At 46.4% G+C, this 24,906-nt stretch overlaps 1 protein-coding gene across 1 annotated transcript in view; it reads left to right on the plus strand.

Moving 5' to 3' along the window:
• Positions 1 to 24,906, plus strand: part of DNAH9 (dynein axonemal heavy chain 9) — a 420,192-nt gene that overhangs the window by 367,353 nt on the left and 27,933 nt on the right. Inside the window, exons 63-65 of the mRNA XM_065415313.1 lie at positions 15,940 to 16,167; positions 22,886 to 23,077; positions 23,940 to 24,131. Coding sequence (XP_065271385.1) covers positions 15,940 to 16,167; positions 22,886 to 23,077; positions 23,940 to 24,131 — 612 coding nt within the window. The remainder of the gene's footprint in view (positions 1 to 15,939; positions 16,168 to 22,885; positions 23,078 to 23,939; positions 24,132 to 24,906) is intronic.

A 24,906-nucleotide genomic window follows, 5' to 3' on the forward strand; every position in this document is an offset into this window, starting at 1 on the left:
CTTTCCAGCCCATTTCCTGGGCAGTGACTTACAGTCTGCTACCCCTTCATGGCAATGGACTCCTCAGCCCACTTGCTTGAGCCCCCCAGGACCAGTGCTGACTCTCAAGACACCCCAGTAGCCTTAAGGACACCCTCTTCCAGAATGCCACCAAAGGTGAGAGCCTTCTGGGTTACAGTTTAACCATCTCAGAGGATGAGATGGCAGTTGTGAAGCAGATAACACACAGATGCACTTTGCACAGAGTCTAACACCTTATTCGCTCTTTCGCTTAACAGATAAATCACAATAAGAATACAGATCAGACAAAATAGTAAACCCTACATACATTTCTCTGCCTCAGTTTCCCCATCATGCCAGAGCATTGTTTGGACTGGGGTCAGGATCCTTTGGGGTCATCCGTTCCTTTGGCTGCAGAGCTGAAACATGTATGCTGAAACATGGAGTTTTCTCCCCTCGGCTTGTCCGCTCTGACCTTGGTCCGTGCTCTTCCTTACTCCTGTCCAGACATTCTGTGTGTCACACCCCAAGCTCTTCTGTGTGGCCTTATGTATTTCTATATCCCCTACCAGCGCCTGACTTTCTTTGTTCAGTGTTTTCCACTGCTCCCCTCTGAGAGGTAGGGTAAAACTGATTGCTCTTAGTGTGCAGTTATCGTTAGCATAATAATTGTGTGGTCAAAGCACAGACATTAAAGCTAAGCACTCCTCATTGTCCTCAATCAGGTGTGTACCTGCTGCAGGTCCTGTCCACAGTGTTGCATACATAATGCTTTCCGTGATGCAGCAATTTCATGATAACAACTTCAGAATAAATTCATAATATCAACCAGAACTCCTAGGTTGTACAAGCAGTGCCCCCAAATCAGCACGCTAGGGCACAGAAATAGGGGAAATGGATGGCTCTGGTCCATTTGAGTTATACACACAGAGGAGTCCACATAATCTATCACCGAAGTCACACTGAGAGCATCTTTCCAGCATTCTCCCTCATCTCCATTTCTCTGCGCACGTGTGAAGAGGTGACATTTAATTTTTAAATGGATCTAGACCTAATGGTCAATCCATCATTTGAGAGTGGACCGGCGGTAACCCTAGAGTAGGTAGTAGTCCTGTGCTGGCCCCTGGGAAATAGACTGGGTGATCCAACAGGCCCTTCTACCTCCAGCTGTTTTCCTTGGCTGGCCTTGAAAGGAAGTTGTCCCAGTATCTGTCAATGGCTGTACTCCTGAAGGCCTTCCCTAGATGACTAACTGTCTGTCACATTGCCCTGGGCAATGGGGAGAAAAGGGTGAGAGAGAACAGTCCTATTGCCACACTGCAGGCTCTGAATGCAAGGCCTGCGGGGTTCTTATTACAAAATGGATTCCTGTCTAAATTCTATCTGATTTGCCTGTTGTGATTCCCCCTATCCTGACCTCTGTCTCGGAAGCATCTGTTACATAGTGGGCGCTACCACAGAAGAATAGTAATAATTATGGACTCGAGAGAGAGAGCAATTAGAAACACTAGACCATGTTGAGGTAAAATATATACATCAAGAGCATTGCTTTGGGCAGCCTGTCTCTCCAGCTCACCCCTTTCTTCCCACCTGCCTTTTCCAAAGCTGACTCGGTCTGGATCCATTCTGCAGCACAGTGGCATATGCACAGCACTATCTTTAGCCCCTCACTAACACAGTCCCTCTGGGGCAAGGGGCTCCCTCTATACAAACTTCCATTGTGGATCTGTCTCCAGACAAACCCAGCCTCTGATGCAAAGAGGAGCCACACCTTCAGCTTCTTTAAAGCAGCTTTTTTCAATTCCCCCTAGTGCAAAGCAGCTATTCAGGTGTCTATCTTGGCCTCCCGAGGGTCTTCCCTGCACAAGAAGACTCTCCGGAAGCAGAGAGCCTCCCATTGCAGGACAGGAGCACCCAGGAGCTGAATTTTACGAAGCTGTGGGCCACATTTGAACTTTGGGTTAAACTCACTGCTCCTACTTCTGAAACTCAGGCTAGGAAAGTAGCCATCACAATCAGCAAACGATGTTCACCAGCCTCATCCCAGAGAAATAAACTCCCTGCATTAGCATCTGCCATTAGCAGATCCTGACAATTTGATGCCAGGAAGAGTTCAAATGCTAGTGATTCCCAATTTAACCACAGTCCCCATCCATTAGCCAAAATGCCATTTCCCTCACTTTGTGATCAAGTTAATTTAATTCTTGAGTGTCTTTCCATTTTCATACACTGTTGCTTCACTGAGATAGGGTCATGTATTAAATTAAATAACAATGAGTTCCTAGACCAAAGCTGTATGCAAATTGAAAGGTTGCAGAGCACTTCTTATTACATGTTACACACTCTGGGCCCTTTTCAGTGTGCGTTCCACAAGCAGTGTAAACCACGCGTGGTGTATGCCGTATGCTTCTACCCCAGAGACTGATTGGGGCCTCTCTCAGCACGTGGTGTTTACATTGCAGCAGAGTGTAGCAGGACTGTGGGATACACTCCCCTGAGGGCGCACATGTATTGACCAATAATGTCCGGTATACCTCTCCATCAATAAAGAAGAGATCGTTCTCTTTCAGGAGAGCCCCAGCAAAGCAATGGCAGCGCTGATCGGCTCATGTCCCCAGCACCTTTTTGTCACTGGGTGAAGCTGAAAAGAGTAGAGGTGGTGTCACCCCCACCACATCCAATCCGTGTCTCCGGCTTGCCCCTTCAGCTTCTCCAGTGCTCCAAACTGGGAGAGGACCCCTTTAGTTATGCCTTTGGACCAAGGCTGTGGGGGAGAGGAGGAGGGGGAGAGACTCTAGATGCCTGTTTGCCTTCCCTGCCTCTCCTCATCTGACTGCTTAGCAGTACTCAGAGAGACTTAGTTACTGGTCAGATTGTCAGCACTGGCCTGCAGTGTAAGCTGTGCCCCATAGCACTGTCACAACTGGGTCAAACCAGAGCACTCAGCCCCGAATTCTGGGGAAGGTCAGATCGAGATAGGGACTTTGCCATTCAACCCTATTTGCATTAAGAACCAAACTGGAACCCCGAACCCCAGCAGCCTCAAACTCCTTGGAGGTTTGGATTTGGATTCAGTTCCAGATCTGAACTCTGGGCTGTGGTAGGTGCTGCAGCACTCGGGTGGGGGAAACAGGAAAGATGAGGCCCTGTGGGACTACCTCTAACACCCCTTAGGCCCAGAACTCTGCAAGGCAGGACCATCTCCCCACTCAAGACATGTGGGATCAAGGAAAGAAAAAAAAATCCTTGAGGATGGAGAGAGCCAGAGACTCAAGCTGCCACTTAGTTGCAGAAGCAGTTTCATCAGGGACCTTCAGACTCATCAGACAGCTCGCTAGCTTATACTCTGAATATTGTTCCCCCTCTGTTGAGTCCCTGCTGATTTCAAACCCAACTCTAACCCCTTCAGTATCTCTCTGGCTACTCTCATGCCTATCATCCTCTTCCCTTTCATTCATCCCCAATCCCCTTACCACTCTTCCTTTTCTTCCTTTAGCCAATCTTTTCCTGTCTTCCTTTCTCTCCCACTCTTGCCCTAGAACACATTGAACATCTACAATAAAATACAATGTAAATAAACAATGCCCCACCCCCAAAACTGACAACAGAGATCATGGAACAGCACTTTCAGACTATCGCTCTGTTGTCTCTCTTTCCCCCACGCCGTATCTCTCTTGTCTACTAAGACTGTAAGCTCTTCCGGACAGGGACCATCTCTCAGCATATATTTGTACAGCACTTAGCACAATGAAGCCTCGGTCTCAGTTGAGGTCTCTAGGCACTACCATAATACACGGAATAATTAATAATAATAACTAATGTGTCACCATCTCATCACTAGGAAAGAGCCATTAACATTGCCTCTGCTGCAAAAATCACTGGGTGAAACCCTCTGGCCTGTGTTGTGCAGGCCAGAGAAGCTGATCACAGGGGTCCTTTCTGGTTTTAAAACAGATGACTCTCCAGTACGCCGTGCATCCTTTACTTGCCATCCCCAGTTCCCTGCTCCTAGAAATCCCTGAAAAATGTGCACATGGAATTGACTCTTTCTAAGAGCACAACAATGGTGAAGTGTGGTAGGTGCCTCCAAAACCGTTGTATTTCACTGCTTCTTCAAATATCAGTCTTGTTTTCTCAATTCTTTGAGCATATCAGTCCGGTAGAAAGTAAGGAGAATTCCTTCATGTAGGCTTTCAAAAGTCCTTTGACAAGGTCCCTACCATGAGGCTAGGTAGGACGGTGAGGAACTTCAAAAGCACCCAGCCAATCAGGGGACTGGACAACATGATGGCACATGAAATTCAATGTTGATAAATACAAAGTAATAGACATTGGAAAGGAATATTTGAACTACACATACACCCCATAATGCTTTCATATTTGAGAGGAGGTTGTGAAGATAAAGCCATACATGTTTGGAAGGAGCTCAGATACTATGGTTTTGGGGACCATCTATGTACCTAGATAGATAAAGCTGGTAGCACAGGGGTCAAACACAGGTTCTTCTCTGCCTGACTTTGGGCCAGTATTACTGACGGGTTCTGGAGGAGCCTTAGGACACCAATGGCAAATTGGATCTGTGCCCCTCTAGGCTACTGACAAGTAGTGGAGACATTGTGTGCATTATTGGAGGAGATTGTGAATGGCCGCCCATAGCATGGCTTGTTTACTTAAGGAATTGACCTTGAGGTTTTGGGCATAGTTAATCTATCTAATTATCACCCAGTCTCTAATCTCACTTTTTAGGGAGATGTTTATGACACAGTTGTGGTAATCTGACAATTCCTGGAGCCCTCAGATGGCCTCCAGTCTGGTTCTAGGCCTGCATATTGCACAGAGACAGTCCTGGTCCCAGTGGTTGATCTGCTGCAGGCTGAGAACCAAATGTTTGTGCTGATCATTGTAGACCTGTGAGCTGTCTCTGACCATGCTAACATGGCCAAGATCCTAGGTGAGGATAAATGGAGGCATTCTGGACTAATTGTATCTTTTTCTCATGGGACAACATGCTACACAGCCTTATAGAGTAAATATGAATGAGGGAATAGGATTCCAGTGATTCCATTGTCCATCTGTGGTCAGCTCTCATTTTTCTTCAAGTGGTTGCAGACACGTGTTCCACTCAGGTGCGCGTGCACCCAGTGCAACCAAGCTGGAAATCTTTTCTTAGCAGTGCCCACAGTACCTCTGTCCTGTAGCCCCTCCTCTAGCTATGTAAGGGCCGCACCACCCCAACCCTACTCAGTTCCTTCTCACCACCCGCTGCTTGAGTTGAAACATTCTGTGTGGTATTTTACCTCACTTTTTTCTGTCACAGAGTTTCCGCGATATTGGTGTAGATAGTTAATTATAGTGATACCCTTACGTTTTTGTTAGTTAAGTAGGGTTTAGCCTGCTGAGATGCCTTCACCAAGTTTTAAACACTATCTGTCATATGGGGTGGCTATCCCCAGTAGTGATCCCTACACTCAGTGTTTATTGTGCCTTGGAGAAGGGCACATTATGGAAAGGTGCTCCATCTGTAAATGGTTCAAGAAAACACAGGTGGCAAGAGATTTGTACCTCAAGCAATGCCTTCTGAAACAGGCCATGAGATCCACTTTGGCACTGTGGACTTCCACACATCGTCCAGTCCCAACTCAAGTTGTTGATCCAGGCTCAAGGTCTGATATTTCCCCTAAGAGGAAGGGGGATTATTCTCCTTCCTCTGGTCCTCCAAAGAAGAGGTCTCGCAAGACAGATGAGGCCATTCCAGGACTCGAGAGATTCCTCTTCATCTTTTAACAGGCATGCTCACTTGCACCATGATTCTTCAGGTTCATGGGATGGAGTTGGTCCATCTAACCACTTCCTGGTACCACACTGAGAGCTGTTGGACACTGTACCATCGACCTCAGTACTGGGCATGGGGCATATGTTGAGTCTGGCACTGACAATGTCGGCATCAGCACCGACTGTCTCTACACTGTTGGCATACCAGGTTACATCAGACCTGCTCTGCCTCTCTGTTCCTGATTCATCAATAATTCAGAAGCACTCAGCTGCTGTGGCTTCTTCTGCTTTGGCTGTGTACTCTGTGCCACCTGGTCTGTTTGCAGAATTGTCTCAGTTGGCAGCACCATATTCTTCACCACCTAAGATGCAGAGTGCGGAGTTGAGGTCAGTCCCCTTTTTGGTACCGAGGGGTCCATCAGCACAGACACTCTCCTCAGTACCGCCAATACCTTCACTGCAGAACTCATTTTGGGGATTGGTACCAGTCCCGGCTTCAGAATTGTTGTCTGCTCCTGTGTCAAGTGGAAGTACAATGCCTATTTTGGTACAGTACTTAACTTGTTGACTGCTCTTCCATCCTTGGTACCGATGCCACTTCCATATTGGCATTTGGATGAGACTGGTCGTTTGCTTGGTCCATGTTTGGGGACATCTTTCTCCTCTCCCTTTCCTTGAAGGCAACACTCTCAGAAGTCCTTGAGGCCATCCTTGGATCACCATCAGTATTAAGATAGGCATCTTTCCTGCAGTAGGGACAGGGACTCCTGGCCCCATACCTCCTGGCCACAAATGCCATATCCTTCTCCTCAGTGGCCTCCTTGGAATATTTGGGACCTTCCTTGATCTACAAGATCCTGTTCTTCGACCCAGTCCAGGATAAGGTTGCCGACCGAATCTGCAGCCTGTCCTCCTGAGCCACCTCTGTTGCAGATTCAGTCGGAGGTCATTCCTCCTGGGCCATTTCAGTCTTAACCCCTCATACAGGAACAAGTGCTGCCACAGGGAGCCTCCATTGACCCTGCTTCCTCCTTCCTTCTCCTCACTAGGTGATTCACAGTACTGGGCTCTCCTTCCCTGTGCTCGAGGATTTCAAGTCATACCAGGACCTCCTGAGGTGTTAGGCTTCCACCTGAGCATGCAGGCCAAGTTCCTGCAGGGGAATACCGATAAGTTGTTGCATATTCTCCAGTCCTCAACCTGAGGTAGGGTAGCTTTTCCCATAAATGAGGCTCTTTTGGAGCCTGCAATACCCCGGCTTCATTGCCCCCTACAGCGAGGCATTCTGACAATATTATGTCCTTGTGCAGGGTTTTGAGTGTTTCTATTCCCATTCAGCCCCTAAACTCTCTCGTTGTAGTGACAGTAAATGATAGATCATTGCAGGGGAGATACAAGTCCACATTAAGGACAGAGAATCTAAGAAAGTGGATTGACGGAGAGGAAAATTTATTCAGCCCCATTGTTACAGATGCACATTGCAAATCAACAAGCGTTGCTAGCTAAATATGACTTCCTCAGTTGGGACGCTGTGTCGAAATTTACTGATAAACGGCCAGAATAATCCAGGTAAGAATTTGTTGTTCATTGTGAAGGGCCATCTGGTGGCCAAAACATTATTACAGTCAGCACTGGATGTGTCAGATGCTTCCCCAAGAGTTATGGTGTCAGTTGTGACTAAGAGAAGGGCCTCATGGTTACAGAATTCTGGCATTGCTCCTGAGGTTCAGCAGAGCATAGAAGACTTGCCTTTTGATGGTTGTTTTATGTTTCCTGAGAAAACTGACAAGACTTGACATTCTTTTAAGGACAGCTGTGCTACGGTATGTTTGTTGGGGTTTTATACCCCAGCCCCAAAGATAAGTCATTATGGGGGTTTTCAGCAACAACAGCAGTATTGCTCACAGTGGGTTTTCTAGCAGTCATCCTTTACTGGTAGACAGCAAGACTTCTCCAGAACAGGTCATGGGTCACAGAGGAGGAAGTCTTCTGGATCCAATTTTAAGCAGCCAGCCCGCCCTCCTCCAATGTCAAGCAAGCAGCCATTTTGAATTGCACATCCAGGACATCATTTCAGCTGTGATCTCTCAATCTCCATCTCTTCAAGTCGGAGACAGCCTGTCTCACTTTTATAGTGTTTGGCACAGAGTAACCATGGACAAATGGATCATAAGCACTGCGAGATTGGGTTCTGAAATCCAATTTCTCTGGATTCCCCCTTCCCATTCCTTCTCTCTTCAGGAGCCTCTCTCATGAGCCACTGCTCCTTCCTCAGGTTCCGTTTCTGCATTCTTCAGGAGCTAGAGAGGCGGTCCCCCTGCAGCAGGAGGGAAAGGGATTCTCCTCCTTCTCCTCTTGGTCCCCAAGTCCATGGGAGGAACGAGACCTAGCCTCAATCTCCCCAATCCCAACAAGTACATCACATATGGGAAATTCCACCTAGTCACCATTGCTGCTGTTCTTCGCACATTGAATCACAATGACTAGCTTGCTGCCCTGGATGTTCAGGACACTTACTTCCATGTGGCAATTTTCCCAAGCCACAAGTGGTTTCTGAGATTTGTTGTGGCAGGTCAACACAGTCAGTACACTGTGCTCCCCTTTGGCCTGTCCTCAGCTCTATGTGACCAAATGCATGGCTGTAGTAGCAGCCTCGCTCAGAAAAAAGAGGATTTCATCCAAAAGATAGCGTTTCTTGTGGCCATAACTTGCACAAGGAGAGCCAGTGGCCTGCAGCCCTTAATGGCAGACCCTCCCTACACTCAGAAACAATGGCAGACCCTCCCTACACTCAGCCCTTTGTCTAAAATGATGTCACAATTTGATATTAACCAGACAATACACTCACCTGTATTTTTTCCAAATCTTTATTCAAATACAAACCTACAGCATCTTCATTCTTGGATGTCAGACATTGCTTGGCATTGTATTTGGAAACAGTTAAGCCATTTCATTCATCGCTAAGGATAAGATTTAGTCAAAGGTATTTTTAGTAAAAGTCATGGACCGGTAACAGGCAATAAACAAAAATTCATGGCCCGTGACCTGTCCATGACTTTTACTATATAAATACCCCTGACTAATACTTAGCAGTTCCTGGGGTCCTGGCGCGCTGCTGCTCTGGAGGGCCCCAGGACACCGCTGCTCTCAGGGACCCTAGGGGACTGACAGCTAGTCCCTGCACTGGCAATGGAGGCTGATTGCCCCCAGCCACCCGCTACTCCGAGGCCCCGGGGACTGCTGCTCTGAAGGCCTCCGGAGCGGCCCCTGGGACCCGTGCTGCACTGGCGGCCCCCAGGAACAGTGGCACTGGCCGCTGATCAGGCGGCCCCAGGGCCAGCTGCCCAGGGCTGCTCCAGCAGCAGCAGGTGCGGCTGGCCTCAGAATCTGCTCCAGCAGTGGCCAATGCGACTGGCCTCAGGGCCACCCAAGCAGTGGCTAGTGTGGCTGTCCCTGGGGCTGCTCCAGCAGTGGCTGGTGCGGCTGACCCTGCAACACTCAGGACCGCTCCTTGGGTGCTCCCCGGGGCCAGCTGCTCAGGAAGCCCTGGGGTCAGCTGCAGTTGCAAAAGTCACGGAGGTCACAGAAAGCCACGGAATCCATGACTTCCACGACCTCCATGACAGAATTGCAGCCTTTTTCATTGCCTTGACTTTTTATTTTCTTTGAGGATGGGATGAAGGGTCAAGCAGTCTCCATGCAAATGTTTTCCAGGTGGATAACATCCTGCTTTTCACTGACGTAAGGGATAGCTTGAACTGTGCTTCCAGAGAGGTTATGAGGGCCCAAGCGACGTCGATCTCATTTCTCAGTGATGTTTCGATATTGGACATTAGCAGGTGTGACATTCTCAAGGGTTCAATCTAGTCTGTTGAACAACTGTGTCCCCTCAACTCTGCAGTGTTTTACACTGCTGTGCTGTGAGAGCCACCACTCCTGATCTGCTCAAACACAGCCTCCAGCATGTGAATCACTCCCAGCTATAGCTAGCCACCCAAGAATTACACTGCAGGGCAACACCAACAAACTACCAGTCCCAGGCTTCCCCCAGCATTGTGTGTCTTGTACTGCCCAGCACCTACCTGGACAATACAAGCTCATATAAAATCTGTCATTTAATTATTAGAAAATTATATGCAGAAACGTTGTTATCTCAAGTGGAGTTTCCCAAACACTTCAGTCCAAGCACACTGGTTTAGATAAAACAATAAAACAAGTTTATTAACTACAGAAAGAAAGATTTTAAGTGATTACAAGTAATGAGGCATAAAAGTCATAATTGGTTACAAGTAAATAAAAGGTAAAATGCATCTAATACCTAACTTAACAAGCTAAATGAATTCAAAGCAAAGCATCTCTCTCACCACATGCTGTAGAGTCTTACTGGCTGACCTCCTTTCAAACAGGCTCCCTCCCCAGTCTAATGATGCTTCCTTTGTCCTTCAAGTGATGTCGTTGCCATGAGTATAGATGAAGGGAGAGATCATTTGGGGCCTCTGTTCTCCATTTTTATATTGTTTCCTCCTCTTTGAGAATCATCACCAGATGGTGTTCAGGGAACAGAAAGTCTGTGGGACAGGAACCTCCAGCTGTTTCTTTGCCAAGATGTAAAATTCTCGCTCACACCCTTTTTCTGCCAAGCAATGGCCTCTTAACCAGGTGATAGTCCATTTGATTTTGTTGACATCTGGCTGAGGTGTCAGTTTACCTTTTGTCTTTGAGGAATTGGTTTGTGCCTGTTTTTCTAAACTTTAAGCATGTCTCAATAATGGTTATAGAGTAGACCCTTATAACTTTACATACAATGTTGCCAAACATATTTTACCAGGACAATAATGATCAGTAAATTATGAGTTTTTAAATGATACCTCACAAGACGTACTTTGTACAAAATCCATTGTAGGTTTGTAAAAAGGGTACACATGGGGATACAGACGGTCACAGCTGCTAATTTGTCTTCAATATGTACTTTTGCCAAGTATGCTATTATGACTACATCTAGATCAGATGCAAATTTTGGGGAGGCAGTTCTGCAATCATTCTTTAGGCTCTGAGCCCCATTGAAATTTGGTGCGAAGGAACTGAGGCGGATCGGGGCATCAGTGCCCTTAAATAGCCCCGGGAGGGGCTACGGGGCCAGAGGGCCTGAGCACTGCCCCTACAGGTACTGCTAAGCAGTTCTCTGGCTTTGGTGTGCTGAGCACACACACACCTGAGTGGAATACATGTCTGCATCCACACCTTGAAGAACAACAGTACAGTACAGGTAGGTAACCATCTTTAACTGATGAAGGGAGCCTTCCCTGGACTGTATGCTAGGGGTTCTCATTGTCTAGCCTAGTTCTCAGATTTACTGTACACTGAGTGATGGTTTTCACCATGTGTTTCTTGAGACGATCAGACCTTCTAAAAATGGCTACTTGTCATTACTTTGGAAGGCAATTTGGGATAAGGCATGAAGCAGAAATTCCCAGCACTCTCCAAAATGTGAAGGGGCTCCACACACTCTCACACTGTATATGAAGGGAATGAATCCTCAGTGGTTTGAGCATTGGCCTGCTAGACCCAGGGTTGTGAGTTCAATCCCTGATGGGGCCACTTAGGAATCTGGGGCAAAATGAGTACTTGGTCCTGCTAGTGAAGGCAGGGGGCTGGACTTGATGACCTTTCGGGGTCCCTTCCAGTTCTATGAGATAGGTATATCTCCATAATTCTGAAGTAAATGCTGGTTTGTATGTGTTACTATTTCTGATCATTACTATGGCAACCCCAGCATCGTGTGATATACATCCTCTGTCAGAGTAAAGCTGCTTTCAAGTATATGGCTGAAGAAGCACTCCAATATTGCACATGCACACTCAGGTTCACTCAGGTTTACTCGTTCACACAGGCACACTCGCTCTGGCTCACACACACTCTGTAGAACAAATGGTCATTTAATTGCAAAAGTAGTGATGTTACTGCAGGGGTAAATTTGTGTCAATTCTCTCTTTAGCTTCCTTTTTTCTGCCTTTCCAGTAGTTTGATTTCACCAGGGCTTGGAGCAGGTGCTGGCCTTTCTGCATGGATCCAGCTGCAAGATCTGGCTAGCTAAACAAACAATAAGGAAAAATTCACTTGAAACTTCAATTTCACTTCCACTTGAACAAATCCGCACACACAGCCTGCGAGATTTGCATCCCTCTGCATGCAGCCTAGCACAAGTGTTAGCTGTAAATATATGGGGGATTCAGAGGTGCTTTCCAATGCCTACTGATGTGCACTTATCCAGACCTGACTCACACAAGGGCTCCATCACAGGCTTCAAAATCTGGCATAGAAAAATATGTGGGAAAGCAATCACATGACTATTTAACCCCATTTACTGTGGGGCCTCCAGAGTTAATTTGTGGAAGCGAAAAAGATAGAAAACTGGTGCAACATACGCTTTCAGAAGTGTGGTGGAGAATGTTGTTTGGCTGGCGGGAAAGGCTCATGCAGTGGAGCAATTTGCAGAGTTCCCCTCGGAGTTATAAATCATTTTCACAATATTACAGTCCTTTTTTTCTATGAAAATTTGCCCCATTTTCTTATTTACTTCTTTCCTTTGAGGGACTGTTCATCTGACCAAGGCCATAAATCCTTAATGCCAACAAATTGCATACTATCTGTTTTCCTTTTCCCCCCTTCACTCTATTTAAATGTTAATAGTTATATATAAAAAAGGAATAAAGCATAAATAGAATGTCTGGAGTTGTTTTCCCCAGCACTGACCCTCCATTAGCCAGCAGATCAGAAATGCTCTTTGCATCAATCTTCAGAAGGCTAGCAATACCAGCAAGTATTATTCAGTAGCATCACATCAACACAAGTTGAAACAAAAGATTTTTTTCAACCACATGATTCTGTAAAAAAAAGGATGTAGAAAAAAAATTGTCATTTAAAGATGAAAATCCTCATAAAGTATTCTCCATATATTCTGATACTTAAGGCACAATATTTTTGTTGTTGGTGTTGAGCTTTATCCATAAAATGTTAGCTCTTTATGGATGGTTGTGTATGTCTCTCAATTCTTGTTTTGTTATTGGACTAGTGATATTAGAGCAGGTTGATTGCCTGGACTCTGTGGGATTTCCTTGCCATTTCTAGCCCTGACTGCAGTGGGAAAGAATTGCTGCATTAACACTCAGGGTATAATTGCATTTTGTCTGCTGTTTTTCTCACTGTTATATTTTACAACAGAAAGGACCCCTCAGGACCCATGATTCCCTCCTGCTCCACTTAATACGAGCATGCTCCCAAATCATTAAAGGAAAGGAAAGCTGTGATTTTATTTATTTATTATTTGATTTATTTAAGCTCTAAACTAGAAACCTTGCATCCTGTCAACATGAACAAAAGCCACACCCGCACCCTCTCCTTCTGGGGTACCATTTGATTGGAACTGAGGCATGCAAGCCACAGTATCTAACCTCTCCATCCAGTGTCTGTTCATTCCTTGGACAATTATTCTTCTCTTTAGTACTACATGCATTCCTGAAGTGCCACCACTGCGGAAGCTGCATACTCAGTTCTGGCCCAGACTAGGCTCCAGCAGAGGTCCTGTGAAAAAAAATCATGTGATCATATAATCATAGATTGCATTGTGATGCATATGCACACGGGGGCCAAATTAAAGTTCCATGGACAGCCTAAATGCTGGCATTTCCTAGCTTCCGAGTACATGGCTTTGGAGCTTTAATATAACATTTTAATGTAGATTTTTGTGTGTCATTTTGTATTGAGCAAACACTGCCTTGTATGTAGGATAACAGGCCTCAGTAAAAATCTACCTAACATAAAAAACACAATACGCACACTAGCTGCCTTGCAAACTGGACTGAAGTGCACCATCATCGCTAGCTGCCTGCCAAGAGAGAATTCAATCCCAGCTCCTGGATGAATGCCTTCTACGAAGAGCCCCACGCTGCAAGGATAGTGATCTTTGCATTTGAAAAGTAGGGTGCCTGGGTCAAAGAAACAGAGACCCATTGACTTGTTACCCATTTAAACACAGCCCCCATGGGTTTTGCTGTGTTCTCTGCATTTTGCCTCCCTCTTTGCACCTCCCCCTGCCTCCTGATATTTTAAACAGTCCCTGTGGCTTTGCTGTGGCACATTCCACGCTGAACTGCAGGCAAAGCATGCTGCAGGTAGCACTAGACTTGGGAAGTAATTAGACACTCAGGGCCAGATTTTCAAAGGTATTTAGGTGCCTACAAATGCAGATTGGAACTTGGTGTGATTTTCAAACATGTCTGCTGGACATGTCTATTGAAATCCGTGGAGTTACATGCCCAACCTCCATAGGCATTTCTGACAGTCCCACCAGGTGCCTATCTTTGGGTGCCTAAATACTTTTGAATATCTGGTTCTCACACAGCAAGATGCAAATCCAGAAAGCTACTCTGAAGTCTGTGGAGCTATCCCAGGTACCACCAGAACAGAATATGGCTCCTATTTTCTGATACTAGCAAGATAACTGGTTCAGGGAGTGGTTTCTGGGCATAGCAAATGTGTATTCTAACTGAGTTAATCAGCAAGGTTGGAGGGAGCCTTGCTTCTGTGTCCCCTTTCACTCTCTGGAATCAGCTGTATATAGACTGTGGTCTCCATTAGGGGTCAACCTTTGCCAATAGGTACCTTGTACATCAATGCGAAATAACTGCAGTATCTCAGATGCCCTGGGTAAATGCTGACTTTTAATGGCAACTATTGTAAAATATCAGGAGAGAAATCTGTACTTACACACAGGACCTTTGCCCCTAAATGCAAAGTCATGACATGGCAAGCTGGAAAGGGCACAATCACTGGCCCAGCTCAGCACACTGCACAGCCCTGTTTCCATATATAACCTAGCACACTCTGCCTTCTCTTCAATGTGCCACCTGCAGCCTGTGGATAATGTAGCCAGTCCTTCCTGCCTCATGTCAGGTTCTGTCCCTCAGTGCTAGGTTATCCCTGAACCAGATTCCCGGGCAAAAGTACTAACTGTGATCCCGGCTGTTATCATACTGTCTCAGGCGTCCCTCCTTTCCTGTGGAACAAACAAACAAACCAACACTGCTGTTCATCTTCTCCTCTGCTCCTGGCCACAACCTCTCCATCAGTGTCTCACAAGAGGGACCAGAAATGGAGGCTGGAGCAGCAGTGGTCACATCCTCCCAAAGCATCTTTACTTCTTATCCCCATTAACTTCTGTGTAAGATTTCCTCTCTTTTTGGTTTCTGTGTTCTAGGTGGTGTTGATCATCTTGATGGATTGTCAGTTTCTATGGCACCTGTGTTTGTATCCACCTTATGTGCCCCTCAACTAAAGGGTCTGGGTCAGTCCTAGGCCTCCAGAATTTATCCAGGCATATTCCAGTATTTGTCATCCTCAACTAATAAATAACTGGGGAAAGGCGAGTCATGCTGCCAGATCATTTTTACCCACAATCCCCAGGTGTCTGTGCCCTGCCTCCTCCTGATTCTCTCAGGAGAAAGGCCCATTTCCTGTCACATCAGTAGAATGGTCAGCTGTGTGGGACACTAGGCTGGGGAAACACTAGAGGGTTTCCACCAAAGTCCCACCTCTGTGTAACCCTGAACGAGTGTGTGTGTGTGTTAATTTACTGATGGGCGCCAGAAGCCCATTCTCATTAGAAGCCCAGTTGTATGAATAAACAAAGCTTTGGAGGTTGTGATGCTGAAAAGGCCTTTGTAAAACAGCCTGTTAAACTTGGTTTCCTGGGAACGGACATCTATTGATACTGAGCGTGAATTATTTTACTAAAAATTATCAAACAGTTTCACTGCAGCTGTCTAAGGACACTTTCCCTTTTCTGGGAAATAATGCGGCTTCGACAGCCATACATTAATGTAACAAACAGAAGACTACCGTGCCTAAGAAAACAAACAGTCTGAGAGCTGTTTCTCCAATCACTAGTTCTTTGTCTTGATTATTTTTAATTTTAGAATGTGTAAAATCTCAGGCCTTAAGCCCACTGTATTTCCGCGGTTATGAATTACATTCTCTATTAGGAAAGGTACTGACTTCTGGAGTGTGAGGGGACTCCTTGACCTCATCTTGATGCTATATTTGATGTATGCTCACTCCAGATGTAAATGCCAGCAGTTGACAAAGTATTGTCCCATTTCTCCATACTAGAACATCCATCTGGTGGCCAAGTGGCTGAGTTCTCTGGAGAAAAAACTTGAGCAGCACAGTGAAGGCAGCCACCAGGAGTTCCGCGTCTTCATTAGTGCAGAGCCTGCTCCTTCACCTGATGGCCACATCATCCCCCAGGGCATCCTGGAGAACTCCATCAAAATCACCAACGAACCTCCAACTGGGATGCATGCCAACCTGCACAAGGCTCTGGATAACTTCAACCAGGTATGGTGACACTTCATAGGAATCACTGGCTTCCTTCATGAGGTAGCTACAGTAACCAAACAGATTGCCAGATTAGTTAAGAACTAGTGTATCCAGATGCACAGCACAATGTATGTGGCATATCTGCTACCTTCTGCTCCTAGGTGGCCACTGCATAACCTTGTAGAATGTTTGCTTACAATCTATTTAGGCAGCATTGAGTGGGCAAAAGGGGCGGGGGAGTGGCACTCTATGTCCAAAGTAGCATTACCTGTTTCCAAGTCACTGACAGTTCAGAAACAAGTGATCTGGGGCACCTGGCATTGGCCACTGTCAGAAGACAGGATACTGGGCTAGATGGACCTTTGGTCTGACCCAATATGGCCATTCTTATGTTATTATCTAGAATGCTTATGGATCACTGTCTTAACAGATAAAGCACAAGGTGGGGGTACTAGATGGTATCTTCTAGAGGTGACCAGCTCCTTACAGAACTATGTATAAATGTGTAGGGAAAAAGCTGTGTGATCATGGGGACTTCAGTCTGAGTGACACACGCTGGAGGTCTCACGCTGCCAATACTAAAATCTCCTTGGGATTTCAAAAAATTTTAGATGATAATTTCCTAACTCAAAAAGGGTTGCATCAAACTCGAGAGAATTATGTATAGACCTAATGTTGATAGCTAAAGAGAAATTGATCAGAGAACTAAAATTCTGCTAACTTAGGTAAAAGTGATAATGACTTGATCCCATTTATTAAGTGCCAACAGAATAAAATCCAGATCAGTAATATATACTTGGTGCTTTAAAAGGGCCAATTTCAAAAAGCTAAAAAGAATTATGAGCCAGATCAGTTGAGGGAGAATTAAAACAAACAAACAAAAAATCACCAAACCCAATGATAATTGAACACTGTTTAAGGACATTTTACTAGATGCCTAAAAAGCCAAAAGTGCTTACCAAGAAAAAGGACATTTGTGAACAGTTCCCACACTGTGGTCTCAGAGATACCAGTATTCCATGTACTTAGAATAAGAGACAAGTGGGGGTCCATGCTGGGGGTCCATGCTGACTTTTAACGACCACTCTGTGTGCGTGTCTATTGATATAGACTGTGTATAATACTCATGTAGTAACATACAGATATAAAATGAAGGTCTGCCTACCAAGAACTGCTGCTGTTCTTATGGGGCTGGGATGTTGAAGATGGCCTACTTTGTCCTTGGTTGATAATGGGGCCATGAAGACAGATCTGAAGGTTTCTCTCAGAGGGTCTGACCTCAGTGAGGCCTGCAGCTGAGTTTGTCTGCCTTTTTGGGCCAATGCACAAAACCCAATACTTTGAATAACAAACAAGAGTATGGCCTGCCCCAGGGCACAAGTGCACATGTGCATCTGACTCCAGGTACATAGAGGGGCAAAATATACCAGGTCTTCTTTTCCAGGTCTTTGGGGCTCAGATCAGACCCAGCATCTGCCTTAGTTACTGTTGGAATGCAAAGTATTTCATATGATACAAATACATCATCTGGCTTTTTCCTAAATATGGAACAGAAATATTTATTGAGCACTTCTGCCTTTTCTGCATTATTATAGACAATTCTACCATTTCCATCTAGTTACAGATCAATACCATTGTTAGGATTATTTTTGTTCCTAATATACCTGAAAAACTCCTTCTCTCTGCTGGCCATAGATGTCTCCTCATATCCGTTTGCTTCCCTTTTCAATTTTGTACAATTCCTAGCTTCTGATTTATATTCATTGCTATCAAATTCCACTTTCTTCCATTTGTTATACACATTTTTTTGTAAAGGGACTGCTAAGTGCTAATATGTACAAACCAGCTGGAGGAAAAAACACACAAACTGAAAAATCAAGTAAGGGGAGAAGGTGGAGTATGACTCCAACCCATAAAATTCTGAGTAACCTAATTACCCCTTAATGAACACTTTACTACAATATATTTTTATTTTTTACACTTGCTTTCACTTTCCCTCTAAGCCAGGTTGTTTTTTTAACCAGTGGAGCCTTCTTTCTTGACTCTGTACAGAGAATAGGGACTGACTCTGAATTAGATTAATTTTTCAGGTCTATATTTAAATAAAGAGGGAACAACTTGATAGCTGTGAGTGATCAAACTACCTGAATCTCATACGCTCTGCTTAGGCACTGTTTGGACGGGAGCCTACAAGGAAAACCCTGGGCACTGGTATGGAGATTCAGTCGAAAGCTGTCTTAGCTTCGAGTCAGCACTGGGGCAATGCCATTTCTGGTGCTAGGGACTGCTGTGCTATTGCCTGTCCTCTCTTGTGGATGGGATAAAGCCAAGGCCCTGGCCACTCATGTTTATCAAAAATCCTATGGCATCTTTCCCTAGAGACTGGGGCATTATCCCCAGGCTTAGCCAAATCCCAGCTGGCTAGCTGTATTCTGTCTCCCTAAATCCCCATGCTATTCTTCACTTATCCTAAGACAGCCCTGGATCACCAGCTGGTGCAGAGCAGCTGCCTTGTTCCACTCACAGCTGGGCAGTGAAGTCACGCTTACCCATGCAGAGGTCTCCCAGCTAGAGCCCCTGTTGTGGGAAGTGAGGGGGATAGAGACCATCTGCCCCAGAGCAGTCCCTAGAGGCATTCTGACCTTGTCAGCTGCTTCTATGCATGTCAGAGCAGCAGGTAGAATGCTCCTTAAAAGGTGCCCCCCTGTGCCCACATGGTGCTGCTGGCCAGTAGAGAAGGTTTTAAGGCTACTGTTGGCATGGCCAGTCATTGCTCACTAGGAGCACAAGCATCAAGCTTTGCAGGGTGCACCCCCATGTAGTAGTTCAGGGCCAACTGCAGTGTAGCCTGCAGCCCAGGAGGCACAAGGGGAGCCAGTCCTGTCAGGCAAAGGTGCTGCGTCATGTGTACTCTGTTAGATGCTCTGATTTTGAAGGCGTCTGCAGTGTAAGGAAGGGAGTCTCCAGGGAGGTGCAGGTGGGAGGTTCCAGGCAGGGGTTAATGTGAACAGTCAGTGAAGATTATTCCATTTTTATCCACTGCCATTCATCATTTTGAATTGCACAGAAAGTCCCACAGATCAGGGGACGGGGGAACCTTCCTCCAAAGTAATGTTTTCATCCTGCCTGTGCTCATTTCAATCAGATAGTAATTAACATTTTCTAAATTGCTAGAGCATTATAAAATGCCTCTTATCACAAAATCCTGCAATGTGTGGGAGGAGAACCTTTACACCTCATTTCACTGCTTTGTGTTCCGTTCTTGCTCAGCGTACGGAATGGATGTTCAAATTTAGCTCAGCTGAAAGCTACAAAGGTGGCTTATTATTGTACACGGGGAATATTGTTCTGGTTTTGTAGCTAAAGAAAAGGTCGGGATTAAATAGAGAGAGAGGCCAAATGAGGCTATGAGCCAGATCCTTTCTCAGGTTTCATTCAGACAAAGGCCCCTTGAAGTCACTGGGAGGTTGCTGGAGGAAAGAATGGGCTCCGAGCGTAGTAGGATGCTTTGACCCTGTTCTTTCGTAATATCTGCAAAGCAGCGCCCTAAAAACCGAGGGGGTTTAGAAGCTGCTCCCTAACTGAGGGGACAACAGGGCAGTGATTGCTCATGATGCCCAAGCCTGATTCCCATTAAACAAGGATCAGCACATTGCATGGCAAGCGGGACCTCCATTCTCTAGCAAGGTCCCTGAATTCTGCAGTGGTGCAGTGCAGCAGCCTGGGAATCTGCTGCAGAGTTGGGTAACTTAAGAAATGGAAATTGTTAACGAATGGGTGTGCAGTTGAATCATATAATCAGTGCAGTGACCCTTTGTTTGACGTATTTTGCTATTAAATTTTGTTTATTTTATGCTAACCTCACCCCCCATCTTCAGTTCTCAATGTATCAGCAACACACAACTGCATCAGAGAGTCTGTCAGTGCAAAGCTGGGAGTTTTGGCACTGAGGAGATATGGAAGGCCATTTGGGATTGTGGGATGAAAACGTGGGCTGGATGTGTCTGCCCAAAAAATCAGCAGTGAAATAGTTAACAAGGCAGGCACTAAAATAGTTATTAGCTTTCCATGTGAATGCCCCAATGAGGTGAATGGGTAATACACTCCTCCCTGAGCTAGTGTTTCAGGCTGACTGCAGACTCAGGCAGACATCACTGCACCGGCTTACACCAGGGTCGCATTGTAAGGTTTTCTCCCCAATCACAAAAAATAGAAATATTTTTAAATAGCAGCTTGGATTCCAATGCACAGTTCCAATGCAAAAAGGGAGCTCCCGTGGCTGCCATTACCATGACATGGGTGCATGAAGGGAGTGGAGACCAACAGAAAGACCAGCTTTCAGAAGCAGTGTAGAGCCGTACCTCTGGCGCTGGTGTGCCAGAAACCACAGTGGGGGGATGGCATCTTAGCTACAGCGGAAACCCCTGAGCTCCTCTGACTTTAAGTCAAAAGCTGCAATGACAGTCACAAGGGGAAACAAGGTGACAGTCACAACGGAACGGGTGCCCAGCCGAGCTGGGAACGATGGAATCAGCTCCCACTTTCAATTAACGGGGCCTCCCACCCCGAGTAGGATCGGGCTCACAATTCCCTGCTGGGAGGGCTCCAATTCCCTCACGTTTAGGTGCTGCTGGAGTGCAGGGCTCTGTGTTTTGGTTTTATTCCCTCCTTGCTGTGAGAGAGACTCACTCCACTGGAGATGGACGCAGCCGGCTCGCCTCCCACTCAAAGCCTTGTCTCTGAGCCATCGCTTGCATGCTCCCAGCTCAGCCCTGAAAGCTGGCTTCCTTTGTTCCTCTTCATTGACTAAATGACTCAGCCTCGCCGCCCCTCCACCTCCAAGCCTGCCGGCGGCTCGACGCTGCCCGTTACCTACTCACTATCCAGAGCGCAGCCTGGAAGATGGGCAGCAGAGCCGCCGTCAGTGTGTAGGGGCAGAGGTCCAGTTTTGTTATTCTCCCCACTGCTTGGCAGTTCCTACTGGCACATGCTGGGTGTGTGCTCAGTACAATAAGGTCGTATCTATCAGGTGAACACGCTAGAAGAGAGAGGGCAGTTAGGCTTGTTTTTCTCAGAATGTATCATCAATGGAAACGAAGCCCCTCTCAGGAAATGTACTGCTCTTTCCTCTGGCCCTGAGCTCCCTCGGGGTAAATAATGCTAATGAAACCCTGGAGAACCAAAGAGTTAGTTTTCAGGCCTCAGTGCTACTGCTCTGGCCTGTCGCACCCCTCGTTCCTAATCAGCTGTGCGGGCACTAGTCACCCGTAGAGCTCGGAACACAAGGGGCTTGGAGGCAGCCAGTCTATGTGGCAGATTACGTTAGTCAGAGCAGGCAGAGACAGTACTGTAGGCACACCTGCTACAGAGGCCCATAGTTATGGCAGGTGGGCAATGCCAGTTCACACGCCAGGAGTCTCAGATCCAGGGGCTGAGGCAGGGGTGAAAGGCTCTGGGTTGTTCTCTACTCTTTGGAGCCCTCAATACTAAATCTCTTTGCTTTTAATCCATTTATTGAGCCCTTGGCAACTCATCCTGCCAGTCTGCAGCCTGCTGACTGCCAATGGGCGAATGCATGCATGGTTTGGGACCGGTGGGAGGGGAAGGCTGAAGCATTCTAGACGTCCCCGACAGACAGCAGTTTTGAGGAGTCAAAGCGGAGCCCTGCGTGTCCCATGATTCTGTGACCAAAGAATCATTTGCCAAACCCAGAGCTTTCATGTATAGCACTTGCCATGGTTAAGAAACCTCTGAGAGAAACTTCTGTGTAACCCCAGCAGCAGTGTCTGCTTAAAGCACTCCTGTAGAAGAGATGTGAACTGCTCCGTTGATCTCAATGTGGTGCCAGTTCACTGCTGATCATTTCAGTGGAAACATTTAGCTAAAGTGCTCATCCACTATTGCTAGGTGCAGCAGCAGATATGGGGGCAGAGGAGAGCAAGGCAGCTAAGTTGCTGTAAGAGCTAGTGAGATGAGGAACAAGGAATTCAAGCACAGCACAGAACATCAGGTCCCCTCGATCACTATGCACAAGGGAGGGGGGGAGGAGATGTGTCTATTCTCAGTGTCAAAGGTCTAAACTCCCCGTGGGAGCCAAAAGCCAAAGCTACCCCCTCACCTTTCCAGGGACCAAAAGCCCTGGTTGTCCAAACCTTCTGCTGTCCCCGTGATAACGTCAATAATAGAGCTCTGCAGTCAATAGCCAGACCTGCCCGCTCAGTGCTTCAGGGGGTATTTAATATTGCAGTAACATAGAAAGCTGCCATAGCATGTCCAGTCCCATAGAAACCAGGGACCTACTCTGATTCATGAGTTAATCAGAGCTCAGAGAGGCTGAGGCTGGAGCGGGGCTGTGAAATGTATGTATGTGGTGAAGCGAGGTTCTTCCCCCAGCCTTGGTGGAATTCACCAGGGCCCAGCCCAGCCACCCAGACCATGCATTCTGCCCAAGCTTTGCACCACAGTTAGCTCTGTTGTCTGCAGACTTGGGCACTCCTCACTGCACCAGGGAACATTTGGAAGGTTTGTTCAGTACTATATGGGCTAAAACCTTCATTTAAAACCCCAAACTGCTTAGATGCTTCAGAAATGAGTAGATGAGGGTGCCACGTTGCAGGGCCACTGGGTGAGAGGATTCGCCATGTCCTGTATTCAATAGAGTTTGCAACCCAGGTAGAGCCCTGAGATGGAAGGTATGGTGGAAATGCACAACACTGCTGTTCTGTTTCCATTTCAGGACACCCTGGAGATGTGTGCTCGGGAGAACGAGTTCAAAAGCATCCTGTTTGCCCTCTGTTATTTCCATGCCGTGGTGGCAGAAAGACGCAAGTTTGGGCCCCAGGGCTGGAACCGCTCCTACCCCTTTAACACTGGAGACCTCACTATCTCAGTCAATGTGCTGTACAATTACCTGGAGGCCAATTCAAAGGTGCGTGAAACAAAGAAATTGGCTCTGTGTGCAGATTGTAGCCCATATGCTTATTACACGTCTGTTGAAACATCTGAAATCCTTTTCACTAAGTGCCAATTCCCCGGCATCATCAGGCTTTCTAGCTTCAGAACTCAGTGTATCTTAGGGGGATACAGAGCGGCCTCTTCTCCACTTGCATCAGTTGCAGCTTACAAACTACACTTAGGCCAGGTCTACACTACCGCGGTAGTTCGACGGCTGGCAATCGAAGTTCCGGGTTCGATTTATCGCGTCTGGTCTGGACGCGATAAATCGATCCCGGAAGCGCTCGCCGTCGACTGCGGTACTCCAGCTCGGCGAGAGGAGTACCGCGGAGTCGACGGGGAGCCTGCCTGCCGCGTGTGGACCGTGTCTGAACCGCGGTAAGTTCGAACTAAGGTATGTCGACTTCAGCTACGTTATTCACGTAGCTGAAGTTGCGTACCTTAGTTCGAATTTGGGGGTTAGTGTAGACCAGGCCTTAGATAAAATATCAGCTCTGGCATGTGCGAGTCTCCTCACTGCCATTTTAGGGACAATATTTGGAAATGTTTGGCTGCCTAGACATCTATGTTTAATGTATGGAACTTCAAAGAAATTCGCTTCTCATCGGGGAAACCCCACAAAGTCTGTTCTGCAGGCTGGATTTCTCTGGGCCGCTCTCCTGCATGGAGTGATTTAACTGCTACATGATATTCAATTACTTAGAAAAATGAACTGGTGAAATGAAAACATTCACCCTGTAGATCAGTTCTTTGCTTTCCAGTCTGCAGCCCCATGATGAGGTCAGTGGAGCTGCATCTGCGTGGACTCTTTCATGCCCTCTTGGTTCATTATTTAGGTCCCCTATGACGATTTGCGCTACCTCTTCGGTGAGATTATGTATGGAGGCCACATCACAGATGACTGGGACAGACGACTTTGCAAAACCTACTTGGAGGAATTTATTAAGCCAGAAATGCTGGAGGGAGAGCTCTTCCTAGCTCCAGGATTCCCTCTCCCGGGGAACATGGACTACAATGGTTATCACCAGGTAGCCTCTTTGTTTGCTGGTATTAATTATATTGCTGAATTTAATGTCCTCCATAATCACCTTTTAATCTGTCATAGGAGACAGTGAATAGGATTGCAGAGTTCCAGCTCATCTTGTATTATTTCCTGTTATGTTCTTTTTCTGTAGACAGTTAAGCATCCCCTTGGATGAGCCAAGTTTAATGGTAATTTGATACTTCATCATGAGCTCTTCTGTTCATGCATGAATAGAACAACTGTATTGGTTCTTGGGACTTGAGCAGGTCTAGTGGAAAATTACATCCGCATACCATTTGCTAAAATGGCCCTTTCAAGCTCCTTTTAGCATTGGATCTGATGAGAAACACTCAAGACTCTTGGATGTTTACTTACTGATTTCATCCGTTCTTTATGTGCAGAGGCAGCAACAGGGGCTGGCGTATTAGTTCGTTTTTGTTCATAAAACTGGTGAAACGATCTCTACTCCTGGAAGTAGAGATTTTTGCTGCCAAGTTGAAGAAGTATGGGCTGGATGAATGGACTGTAAGGTGGATAGAAAGCTGGCTAGATCGTCGGGCTCAACGGGTAGTGATCAATGGCTCCATGTCTAGTTGGCAGCCAGTTTCAAGCGGAGTGCCCCAAGGGTCGGTCCTGGGGCCGGTTTTGTTTAATATCTTTATTAATGATCTGGAGGATGGTGTGGACTGCACTCTCAGCAAGTTTGCCAATGACACTAAACTAGGAGGCGTGGTAGATACACTAGAGGGTAGGGATCGGATACAGAGGGACCTAGACAA

Source organism: Emys orbicularis, chromosome 13 (assembly GCF_028017835.1).
Source record: "Emys orbicularis isolate rEmyOrb1 chromosome 13, rEmyOrb1.hap1, whole genome shotgun sequence".
Classification (NCBI taxonomy): domain Eukaryota; kingdom Metazoa; phylum Chordata; order Testudines; family Emydidae; genus Emys; species Emys orbicularis.